Genomic DNA, 12,913 nt, shown 5'->3' on the forward strand with positions numbered 1-12,913 from the left:
CTAAGATCTAATAAGACAAGTACAAGTCCTTTGTCTGAAGCAGTTAGAAGGTAGTAATTTTCACCAGTGCAGTCTAGTACCGTACCAGTACAGTAAGTAGGGCAGGGATTTGGCATAAACAGCATCAGAGAGACTGAGGGGAAATTACACAAAGTTTAATCTAAAGTTTAGTTTAATTATAAAACCATAAAAGGCTTTTTAGTAAAGGCCTTTTGAAAAACATTCGGGCCTGGTGTCCCAGAAGCCACCTCCTCACTGCACCCCTGTATACAACACGAATGTAAATTCAATACAGTTCTATCCAAATCATTTCCACATATGAGTGACATATTGCTGATTTCCAAACACAATAGAAGGATATTTAACAAGGCTTTAACACATGACATAAGTCGACATCACAATAAGTATTCTCTCACACTAATTAGGCTAATCTAATCTATTTGTCAATCAAATTTAACTTCTGACATCACCATTATCAAAGGAATCACAGTTCAGGACATGCACAGCCTCTAAACTTCAGTACAAAACTGCAGTGTAGGATTCTTCATTTTTTGCTTGTAGTCAGCATCAAACTTTTCATCCTGCGCCACGGTGAAATGGTTCCTCCAGTCACCAACTTTCCCTGCAGAACCACAGAAAATCAGACGGGTGTTTTAGCTAAAGGTGGAGTCATGTCACATGTATTGTGTATCACTATTCACTGTACCTTTCCTTATGAAGGAGGACTTTTTGAAATCCATCAATTGAAGCGTTGAAAAGTTGACCACGGTGTTCTTTTTCATAACATCAAACTGCACACTGCCTGTAATTCTTTCCTTCTTCTCAGCTGAAGGAGACAAACCAAGAAAGCAGCAGAGTTTGTCTATTTCCCGCCCAGTATCCTGGAAGCACAATGGTCACATATTATCACCACAATATCATCAGCTAGCACAGAGCTTTGGGAAAAGTAACCTGAACAGGGAGATTCTAAATCATACAAACACATGCACGGACAACCCGCACATTTTGTGTCGTGTGTAATAATCACTGTTGTGTAAAGATCAAAATACAATAATAGCAGATATAATAACAATGAAAAAGAAATTAGAACCTTTGGGTGAGACTGTCGTTACCTAAAAAAAACGCTCCCAGAGGTCATTTGTTCAAGCAGCGATTGCGACCTACATTCACGTTTCTAGGGGCGACGCCTCTAGTGGCGGTAGTAATTAGGACGGGAGCAAAGCAGGAAGTAAGGTGACGAAATATAAAACAACAAACAAACACAGGACTTTTACCTGAGGAGCAGGGTTTGAGTCTTGTTTAAGACTAAAGTAAATGGCAATTTACGTTACGTTCAGCATTACGTGTGTAACCAGAAGTGAAGTACTGTCCAATTTAAACTGAAACCAAGATCTTTCCTAAACTTAACTAAGTTGCCTAGTTTTTTTGCCAACACATAACCAAACTGCGATCATTTCACAACGTTTTTTGAATTTTATGAAACGCTCCTGTGGGTCGTATTATAGGGTAGCAACACTATTGTTTTCCACAGCTGTTGCAATGGATTGATAACAGAAGGAGTTGTAAGCAGATTCTGAAGCAGAGAGACAGTTTTGACCTGAGCCGCATTATTGACTGCCATAATGCATTTTGCCCCCACCTGTTTCAACTTCTTAATTTATGTTATTGGCCTTTGGTGTTCCATGGTGTGGTAGCAACTTCAAGTTAACATCACATGTGGTTAACGTTGTGAATTCAAGCTAAATACTTGGTTAGGTTTAGGAAAAATTCATGGTTTGGGTTAAAATAAGTTTATGTAATTTAAGTAGTCAATGTAAATAACTAAATAGGTCAATTAATTGACTTTTGGTTTCAGACCAGACTCAAATCCTGACGTCCTGAGTAAAAAGTTCTGTATGTGCGTGAACCTCCATCCAGCCCAACCACTGACCCCACACACATACATACCTACTCACACCTGTTATGCATGCATGTTTAAGGGAAGTATATATGTATGTACAAGTGAAGTATGCATGCATATATGTGCAAGGGAAGTATATATGTATGCGCAAGTGAAGTATGCATGTATTTGCAAGTGAAGTGTACATGTGCAAGTGAAGTCTACTGTATATGTATGCCATATGTATGCGCAAGTTAAGTATGCATGTATGTGCAAGTGTTCAGTACCAGTATGTCAAAGTGAATGTATGTATGTGTGCAAGTGAAATATATATCTGTATGTTCAAGGGAAGTATAGATGTACAGTATGTGCAAGTGGAGTATGTATGCATACAGGGGCGGCTGTGGCCCAAGTGTTGGAGCGATTGTCTATCAATCGGAAAGTCGGTGGTTTGATCTCTGGGCCTACAGTAACATGTTGAAGTGCCTTTGGGCAAGACACTGAACCCCAAATTGCTCACAATGCTGCGCCAATTGGTGTGTTATATATACCGATGCCATATGTGTATTTGCAAGTAAGGTAAAGGTACTTTATTGTCATAGCAAAATTAATTTTCTGCATTTAACCCATCAAGGGAGCAGTGGGCAGCCATTTACAGCACCCAGGGACCAACTCCAGATCTGAGCCAGTGTCTTGATCAAGGGCACCGACTGGAGCACCTTGTACATGTTTTTTGATGATGGGGGAAACCGGAGCACCCGGAGGAAACCCACGCAAACATGGGGAGAACATACAAACTCCACACAGAAATGGATTTGAACCCAGAGCCTTCTTGCTGTGAGGCCACAGTGCTAACCATTGGGCCACCATGCTGAGTATTTTTGGCCTAGACGGTTTCTCATAACAAATCGCACCATATCGTTGTATGGTTTGGACGACTTTTTGCTTTGGGTAGATATAACTGGATCCTGTTGTATAATCCTTACAAAAACCTAAGCATAAAAACAGCAATTCATTAATTTAGGTTAGGTTTTGTTGTACAGATTACACAAACAAAATACATTATAATGTGTTAATTAGTGAGCTTCAGTGGTGCTGGTAGGAGGCAATGTTGGACCGTTGGACAGAACTAGACTAGCTGCTTCCACTCTTTGTGCTGAACTAACTGGCTGCTGGCTAGCCTTTTCAACAGACAGATATGAGAGTGGTATCGATCTTCTCATCTAACTAACATTTACCGTCACACGCAGCCTTTTATTTTAGCACACTTAATTTACTTGAGACATGATTAGTCAAGGACATTGATCTGTAAGCACTCAAACAGGCATAAAATATGCACAACAACACTGATGTATTCATGGTTAAAGTATTACTATTGCGTGGAATACGTGGAAGACAGACCCTGTCCCAAAACCCAGAAGTCAAGGAGAAGAGAAAAGAATGTGACAGAAAATGAAATAGTTTCCTCAGAAAAAGACCATGATTGTCTTAAGAAAGTAGGATATGATATAATAAGGTCATGTGTACATCATCTGACAACTCAATATAGAATATAAATCATGTAAGAAGAGTACATGATCTGATGGACCTGTTTTATTACAGTAGTATTCTGTTTACAGATAAACAGAGCGAAAAGAGTAATCAAACTTAAATAAATGATAAAACAATGTTCCATGTAATTTTACTTTGAGAAACTGGACTGGAAGATGAGTCTTAATGAGTCGAGGAAAGATGGAGAGGTTGTCCGCCATTTCTGTTCCTTTGATGACTTGAGAAGAACCCAATCCTGTACGTTATTAAAACAGTTTACATGTCAGTGAATCCTACAGTATGGTAAAAACTTGATGTCCAAATGAAGCTTCATGAAGCATTTTTGTTTTTTTTGTTTGAGGCCACTAGATGGCGCCCTCTGTTCAACAAAGGGTTAAAAGCACACTGAATTGCTATTCCTTAAAGGCTTTTTCTTTATTTATGTTTTTATTTTGTTTTGCCATAAGTGTTATAAATATAATTACAAAGACCCACAATCCTTACATAACCCAAATGAGTGTAAGAGACATGTAACATACAGTATACAAAGACTATTTGTGTTTTTGTGATTATAGTATGAAATGTTGTGAATCGTGGTACTGTGTTAATAGATATGAGAGGAAGTGGGTATGAAGTTTTGAGTATGTTGGATTAGGTGAGGCTCACCAGAAGGAAGGGAGAGAAATAATAAGAAAAAAAGGAGTGGTGTAGGGGTGGAGCTTGGTAGGAGGGGTATTTTTCTATGGGAATTGATTCAAGGGCGCATGATGCCAGAACCACCCTACTCCTGCTCTCCCCATCCCAGACCATAGCTGTTATCCAACCGACGGACCAACCCATCCACAGATCCCACCTTCCCCCTGATATGTGTGACTTCTAACATCAAGGCGTTTTCTTTAAATTTTCTTTCTTTAAACTAGTTTGTTCAACAAAATACACCTAATGTCAGCGTCTTGCCTGAACGCATTCATTGAACGATAGTTCATCAACTCGCTCATATTTTGGGCGAACGTGAACTGAACGTACTGTATTACTGCCTGATGAACGTTACGTTGAACTCGTTCATTCTGGTGTCTGTGAACGGCACGCTCTCTCAGTTTAACTTTGTTCAATAGGGTGCCAGATTTTTATAGAGCCTTCCAGGCGAAAGCCCGGCTAAAACACACCGTAAATAGGCCTTAATATGTAGCGGAAAAAACACCCAATCTGGCAACACCAGCCACCAGTGTTGCACCGCCGCATGCGTCATCAAAACAAAAAGCAGCATGGAGGCGACAGCAGCAAGGAGGCGTCGTATGATCATTTAAACGAGTTTTATGACGAGGTCGGTGAGGATGGGAAAAATCTTACATTTCTGTGCAAACTTTGCCCCGCCGGCTTTCAAAAAGAAAATCCGCACTTCAGTCACATACACAGCAAACCTGAAACGGCACATTGAACTGATTGGATATGAAGATGAAATCTGACGCATAGTTTCAGTGTTAAAACTGATACAATTATTGCTGTCTGTGGTTCTATATGGGCTGTGGCAATCATTTTGAAAAATAATAGCTTGCAGCAACATATGGAAAAAAATAACTATGAACTAGTTCATTTTTGGAACTGTGAACTTAGTTAAAAATTTTGAAGTATGAACTATGAACTGAACTAGTTCATTTTAAAACTTTACCAACACTGCCTAATGGTTAATGAATCTTCATTTGGACATCATTATCAAATACAATACAACACATCAAACATTTAGTACAATTATGACCAGGGTGCGATTTGTGTTTTTTGATCATGCACAACAAAAGAAAACATGCAAGAATAAAATCCCCCTTGCAATATTATGGACTAAATACTTTAACCCAGGAAACGGGAGACATTAATAATAATGTCTTAATCCAAACCACGATATTTTTCCTAAACTTAACTAGTTGTTTTGGTGCCTAAACTTAACTGTCATCTCCACATTACGCTCACTTTTTATGGCTAAACTGCACTACCGTGGCCCCTGAAAGGACTGTCATCTGGCGGTGCCTGTACCTGGCTCACAATCACCTATTGGCGGCTGGTAGCTGGCGTCCCGGAGCGGCAAAATTCAACCAGCAGCTGCCGCTCGGAATTTATCTTTCTATGGCACTAAACACTGTTCACGGTACAGCGCTTTAAATCAATTAATATACTTCTCTTTTAGGTATATAGTATATGGTCTATTGGTGAAGTAACATTGATGATGGGGGGGGATGTTAAATTTAAATGCACCAATCATCACCCACTCCCTGGCACACAAGCTTTACAATATAACACAATGACATGTAATTCAACGTTCAACGTTCAATGTTTAGTTTACCGATTTAAGCAAACGACTGAGAATTACCACCATGGCATAGAAGTGTTTGCATGTTTGTGACATATGAAACATGCTATGCTAAGTGCTGTACGTAATTGTTAATTCAACCTAGCTGCAGAGAATGGATGGCGATCTCCAAGTTTGGCACCCTTTCATACAAAGGGATGGATGTCTGATCATAACACAGCAGGTCAAGGATGTAGGAGACCCAGGTGCTTCCTAAAAGAAAGATAGAAGAAAATAAAAAAAAGATAATACAATAATATAAACAATGAGTAAAAATAAGATAAGCCTATACAGATAAAATAAGATCATCCAAATCCCTCACTTCCATACACACACATCTCATCCAGAGCTACATTTTAAAGCACATGTCCTGTTCTTGTGTGCGCTCTGACCTGCTTTAGTGTAGGAATCAATAAGTATATAATCTGGCCTGGCCTGGAAGTTTTGAACCTTCTCCCAGTTGTCTGTGAAATAGTGAGTCATGCAGACTCCGTGGAAATCAAACAGTTCTGGTCGAGGAAAGACATCCATCTTTCAAAAGAGAAGAAGAAAAAAAGACAGAAAATATACAAAACATATGATCATTGTGTAATCAAACTGAAGTCAGATTGTCTTAGAAAATTACTTTTACAAGTCATCGTTAAATACAGGAGAGAAATGGCAGTCACAGTGTGGTAATCCTAATTTTACTTCAGTAAAGGATCTAAATACTTCTTTCACCAGTGACTATTATTGGCGTTTACCCACTGCTAGTACAAGCTCTGCTCGGCTCGGCTCGACCACGGTGCCCCGCCCTCCTTTATCCATTTCCATGTGTGAGGCGAGCGTGGCTGTTTGTCATAGCGACGCCGCAGGAAACTGATGTCAACCTATCGCGACACACACACAGAACGTGGAAGGTGTGTTGTTTTTGATTCTCGGCATGTGGCTTTTTGACACTAGCCTGGTCCTACCAGACTCTTGTACATTTAATTTGTACAGAGAGTCTGGCCTCTCTCCATTGATAAGTGTTTACTTCCTTGAAGGCGGGTACTCTGTTGAAGTTTAAAACTATTGGACCTGCCCAGAGCCACTCTGGATCTGCCATAACCAATCGGTAATGTTTGGTCATGACGTATGTCATGCGTATGTAAGAGGGGAGACCACCAAATATCGGCTTATATTTAGCATTAGCATCGCTAGCGTTAGCCTTGGCCAACTCCTTCACCACTAATGGAGCAATCTGGAAAATCAAACTTTTCCCAAACCGCCGTGGGGAGGAGGGCCACAACATCATGGCCACCAACACAACTCAGCAAAGATTGGTCTTGCTTGGGCTTTAACTTCTGGATATTCGGCAGCGTTGTCACAATGGACCGAATGGCTTCGCTCGCATCTTTCTCGCGCACGTCCTAACGTCATCGTTCTCAGCCACTCCCTCTGTTCGCTTATTGGACCGCCAAATATTTGGCCGGAGAAAACCCAAGAATATACCGCGAAGCCAGATGGAGTACTGAAGAGAAATGAAAAGAAGCTGGAGCCAGAAAAAAAAAAAACACCGCTGGCTAAACTATTTAAAAATGGCGGTTTTGTTCAGGACACTGGGACACCCATAGACAGTTAAAGACACCCCCGTCTGTTGCTAGCAATGATGACGCAGTGACGATTCTCTCCGACCAATCAGTAGTCTGCAGGTTCTCACGTCACCTTTTGGTATGGCCTCAGCTCGCGTGGAACCTCAACAGAGGTGATACTAAAAAAAGTCGAGCAGGTACCATGTAATGGAAAAACGCCATTATGGCAAATGTTAACTCCATGTTGCATGTTGAGCAATTAACACTGTTAATAAAAGTATGTAGGAATACATATAGCCTATACTGTGTTAATATGAAGACATTTTCGAGCGCAGATGTGAGTCGCGCATGCTCAGGTTTAAATGGCTTACGGCATAATGTGTCATACCTGATGTTAGCCGAGTCAGACGTGCTCTCGTCGAGTGCAGATGTGAGTTGCGCATGCTCAGATTTAAACGGTTTATGGCATAACGTGTCTTACTGAAATTTGTGAAATACATAAAATAATTAAAGCTGCGAGCAGCGATGGACGGGCCCTCGCGCCTCTGCGCGCGTCAGGGTTACTGGCGGACGCCGCTCCTTGCGACCGTGCATTTGCACGACACTCAGACGCCGCAAATCGTCAACAATGAAAAGGGAACTCCCAGCTGAGTTCAACGATACCTCACACAAGACTCTACGTCATACGGTTCATTAGCTTTGAAAAGGGGCGTGGCTAAAGCATAGGTGGCGGGTCAAACCATCACCAATTAAAAAGGAAGTCTCTGCTGAGTTCAAAGTTACCTCACACAAGACTCTACCTTAGTCTTGCCATAACATTAAAATGTATGAAAGGGGGCGTGGCTTGAACATAGGGGGCGGGCCAAACCATCACCAATGAAGAAGGAAGTCTCTGCTGAGTTCAATGATACCTCACACAAGGGTCTACATCAAACAGGTAAATAGTTATACAAGGGGGCGTGGCTAAATCTTAGGGGGCGGGTCAAACCATCACCAATGAAGAAGGAAGTCTCTGCTGAGTTCAATGACACCTCACACAAAACTCTACGTTAAACGGTTCAAATGTTATGAAAGGGGGCGTGGCCTGAGTAAGTGGGCGTGGTTAAAGTATAGGGGGCGGCTCAGTATCACATGTAGACCACACATTCTAAATTTCATGTAAATCGGATGATGTTTGTCATATAAGGCACATTTCCTGTTGCCAGCGGGGGGGCGCTATGACCAAAAGTCAATTTTGGTCCTCAGGCCTGGACCCTTGTCAATCGTGAGAAATTTCGGGCAGATACGACAACGTACACTCAAGGTACAACAATTTCTTTGTTCATCGCTAAACACTCAAAATGGCTGCCACACCACGCCCACACTGTCTGACGAAAAGTTTTTCTTTTAATAACTTCTCATCGTTAAGGTGTTGGGATGGTACAGACCAAGTTTGAAGTCCATCGGATGAAATCTCTAGGAGGAGTTCGTTAAAGTATAGCACCTTGACTTTTAGGCCTACTCCCTGTTGCCACTAGGGGGCACTATGACTTTACGTAAATATCAGCCGTCATTTGTCCTCAGGGTTGGACTCTTATGAATCCTGAAAAGTTTTGAGCCAGTTGGACAATGTACACTCGAGTTACACCCACTTCCTGCTTCGGCGGCAAAACGTACAAAATGGCCGCCCTGCCATGGCCACGCCCTATGACTTTTAACAACTTTTCATCTTCAATGTCTTAAAGGTCCCATGACATGGTGCTCTTTGGATGCTTTTCTATAGGCCTCAGTGGTCCCCTAATACTGTATCTGAAGTCTCTTTCCCGAAATTCAGCTTTGGTGCAGAAATACAGCCACTAGAGCCAGTCCCACAATGAGCTTTCCTTAAGATGTGCCATTTCTGTGTCTGTAGCTATTGAGGAGGAGAGAGGGAGGGGCAAGGTGGAGTGTGGGGGTGTGGCCTTGACCAACTGCCACTTTGCTCATTTGAAAGCCATGATGCCTCTCTCTCATGGGTTGGCCAAATTCTCTGGGCGGGAAAAGCAGAGAAAGGGGAGGTAACCTTGCTTGTTATGACCTCATAACAAGCAAGATTTCAGAACAGCTCATCTGAGCTTTCATTTTCTCAAAGGCAGAGCAGGATACCCAGGGCTCGGTTTACACCTATCGCCATTTCAAACCAATTGGAGACCATAGACATGCTGGGGGAACGCATATTAATGTTAAAAAACTTTATAAAGTGACATTTTCATGCCATGGGACCTTTAAGATGGCACAGACCGAGTTTGAAGTTGATCGGATGAACTCTCTAGGAGGAGTTCGTTAAAGTACGACATGTGGAAATGGCCAAAATCGCACAATTTCAAACTTTCAATTCAAAATGAAGGGACTTCCTGTTGGGTTTAGGGTACGGCTACAATTAAGTTTTTTGTACATCTTGACATGTTACATATGTGTACCAAGTTTCGTGAGTCTACGTTAAACACACTGCAGGGGCTCAATTTTTCTAGGGGGCGCTAGCGAGCCATTTTTGTGCACCTAATCGCGAACCCTTAAAATACAAACATTTTCACCGGACTTGATGCGACCGCCAAATTTGGTGAGTTTTTGAATATGTTAAGCCCCTCAAAAAGGCAATTACTTTGCAGAAAATAATAATAATTCCTTCAATTTCAAAAGGGCCTTTGCCGCTAACGTTAGCTCAAAACGGCTTTCAAGTTACAGCCTTTGTTGTGTTTGATTGCTAACTTGTAGCTAGCAGTCATTTCAAAAACGTTTTAGCTATCTATGATTGTTAGATTGCTAACGTTAGCTCAAAACGCCATTCAAGTGACAACTTTTGTTGTGTTTGATTGCTAACTTGTAGCCAGCAGCAGCAGTCATTTCAAAAACGTTTTAGCTATCTATGCTTGTTTGATTGGTAACGTTAGCTCAAAAAGCCGTTAGCATCTTGTAGGCTACTTGTCGCAAAGTGATGCATGCACAACTCACATCTGCACTCGTTTCACATTGGGCAGTGACACTTGTTGCTGTTTTCCATGTGCTCTGTGGTTACCTGTCTGTCATGTGTCTTTGTCTCCGCCCATCCCCTTATATGGTCTGCACTTCCTGTCTTGTTAGTTTCCCTCTGGTTCTGCTCTCACCTGTTCTTCGTTACTGTCTTGTCCAATTGTAAGAAATAAAAATAATCAGTCAAGCTGGCTATGCTTTATGAGGATAAAAATCATAGTTTAATTATAGTTGTGTGTTTAGTGGGTTTAGTGGAAGAGCACTGTGACAGCTTAGTCATGCAAAATGAGAAAAGGATACTGTTGTATGTGCAGAAAGCAGCACTGTATGACGGTGGTCAGAAAGCAACAAGAGTGCAGCAACAAAGTTAATATCAGTTTGATATCAGTTTGACCATGAGAATAAGTTACTCCTCAACCTGTGAAAGGCAACAGCGGCGCATTGTTCTCTCTGACCATCAGCATAGTTAAAGTCTGCCTAACAACTGATGAAGAGGGCGTGGGCCAAAAGACTGGGACCAGTCTGTGCACCAACCAGGGGACGCCAAGTCTAAACCACGGTACTCCTCCAACTTTTAATAAACAAATCAATATGCTCTTAGAGACTGATATATGAATTCATGTATAAGCCAGAAAATTCAGTCTGATGAGAGAAGCCTGTGTGCCTGCTCAACTCGGACCCGTGTACACGTTTATGCTCCTATGATTTTACTTAAATAAATACTTGTTAAACTTTTAAATCCTCTCCTTGCCTACTTAGTGGATTTTGAAACACAATAGCGGGCCCAATGTAAACAGCAGTTGACCCTTCGCTAAGCCACGCCCGAAAACCGCCACAGGCCAATCGTGTCTTAGCAACCGTAACTAGGTGCAGGAGGTCTGTCAAGCTTTCGGGTGAGGGAAACACGCCAAAGTGTTGTGCAAAACCGATACCCGGTATCCTAAAAGTTTGGACAGGTTGGTGGAATTTGTTCCCTTCCCGAAACCTAAGGGGAGAAATGCCGGGCGTGTATCAAGCAGTGTGGGAGGCCCCATTCACAACTAAATGTCGACAAGATTAACAAAAACACTTAGCTAGCTACGTTTGCTCCAAGGCTAGAACTGTAGACCTGTGTGGCAGTTTACTGAGGCGTCGCGTCGCTCTAGCCGAGCCAACCCCTTTTATTGCCTTCCCCTCAGAAAACCCCCAGCCCTACTCGTGCCCTCTTCAGCCGTACGGACGAACACCAGTTGCCCGTCAGCGGGGCGGATGTTTTGACCTATACTAAAAAGGAGTTGCTTTTGACGCTTCCCTGATTAATTAGTTTATAGAGACACACACACGCCCTCCGTTTAAGGAGAGACCCTCGCCCGGATCAGGGAACCTGAAGGCGAGGCAAGAGGTTAGATACACACTACACCAGACGTCCCCAAAAACACGGGCTCTTATCCCCCTGTATATGACAAGCACTGCCCGAGGGGATCTTTAAAACCAATGATTTTTCTTTAGTACTTACGGTCTCAGCCATCCTCCCAGGGTCAAGGAGGCCCCTTCCTTCTCAAGGACGCCCGCCTGGCCCTCCTTGGTCGCCGGACTGAGAGAGGGGGATGCTCAGAGGCTCTGACCAGGCTGTGTAGGTAGGGGGATGCACTCCCACTAGGAGATAACAGGAGGTCTGCGTGTCCAAGTCGATCCCCGTCGGGACGCGACTCTCCACGGGGGGTTAAAGAGGAGTCACTTACCCCCGTAAGGGGGAAACCCTCCCCGCTCCCAGAGAAAATAAAGAACTGGCAAAAGTTGGGTCCCCTAGTCCAAAGTCGGACTCAGGTAGTTTTTATTATTTTGTGACAAAAGCAGGAATTAAAAGCAAGTGGTCCTCTACAAAATAGAAATAAAACTAAAAATGAAGATAAAGCCTCCGCTCTAACAGAGGTATTTAAAGCCGCTTCTCTTTTCCTCCTATCTCTCCCACACTCATATGAGCGCAGGCAATCTCCTCTCCGGTGTCAAAGAGGCAAATAAATCTTTCCCCAGCATCAAAAGGCATCTTAGCAAAAACACTCATATTTATACACAAAAAACATTTTACTCCTCCCAAAGTTATCAAAAGGGATGTACTTTATGTACTTCCTTATCCTTGTAAGGTAATGTAGGAAACACTTCACAAACAACGTTACAGTAATGAACTTCATGAACTCTACAGCTTGTGTGCTGTGTATGGCCACACATGTGCCATCAAAATGCACACACATACAGTTGCATGCACCCGTCAAGGCCGCAGCTTCTGCCTGTGCTCTTCTTATCTGTCTAGGTGCTTTGCTACACTCTTCACAGTTTCTCAATGAAACCTCTTTCCATCATAAACTGCAAAAACAGATCAGTATGTAAGCAAAAAACAGATTAATATATAAGTAAAAACAGATTAATATGTAAGCAAGATATATATGTTATTTTTTGGGGTTTTCAACACACACTCTAAGCAATGATATTGTTTGCTTTTCAAAACACATCTATCTAAGTGATTACATAGTTATCCTGTTAATACTGACCACGCTATATATGTTGTATGGAATAATGGAATGATTCTGCTATTTCTTTGTTTTGGGGTTTTCATCCGGCTTCGCGGACAACAGAACACGCTAA

At 42.2% G+C, this 12,913-nt stretch overlaps 1 protein-coding gene across 3 annotated transcripts; it reads right to left on the reverse strand.

Annotated features, from left to right (window-relative positions):
- LOC114563408 (cytosolic sulfotransferase 2) lies at positions 1-12,330 on the reverse strand. 3 transcript variants are annotated; one of them, XM_028590269.1, is made up of 7 exons: positions 11,787-12,330; positions 10,338-10,442; positions 6,143-6,281; positions 5,853-5,963; positions 3,565-3,665; positions 707-881; positions 1-622 (listed from the first exon to the last, which is right to left on the reverse strand). In XM_028590269.1, exons 3-7 carry the CDS (start codon positions 6,279-6,281, stop codon positions 510-512), a joined length of 639 nt encoding a protein of 212 aa, XP_028446070.1. In that variant the 5' UTR covers positions 10,338-10,442; positions 11,787-12,330; the 3' UTR covers positions 1-509. The 3 variants fall into 3 exon arrangements, with proteins under 3 accessions (XP_028446070.1, XP_028446069.1, XP_028446071.1); XM_028590268.1 differs by lacking the exon at positions 10,338-10,442 and having other exon boundaries at positions 11,787-12,326; XM_028590270.1 differs by lacking the exon at positions 11,787-12,330 and having other exon boundaries at positions 10,274-10,354.
- Positions 12,331-12,913: the final 583 nt, after the last annotated feature.

This window comes from Perca flavescens, chromosome 10 (genome assembly GCF_004354835.1).
Source record: "Perca flavescens isolate YP-PL-M2 chromosome 10, PFLA_1.0, whole genome shotgun sequence".
Taxonomy (NCBI): domain Eukaryota; kingdom Metazoa; phylum Chordata; class Actinopteri; order Perciformes; family Percidae; genus Perca; species Perca flavescens.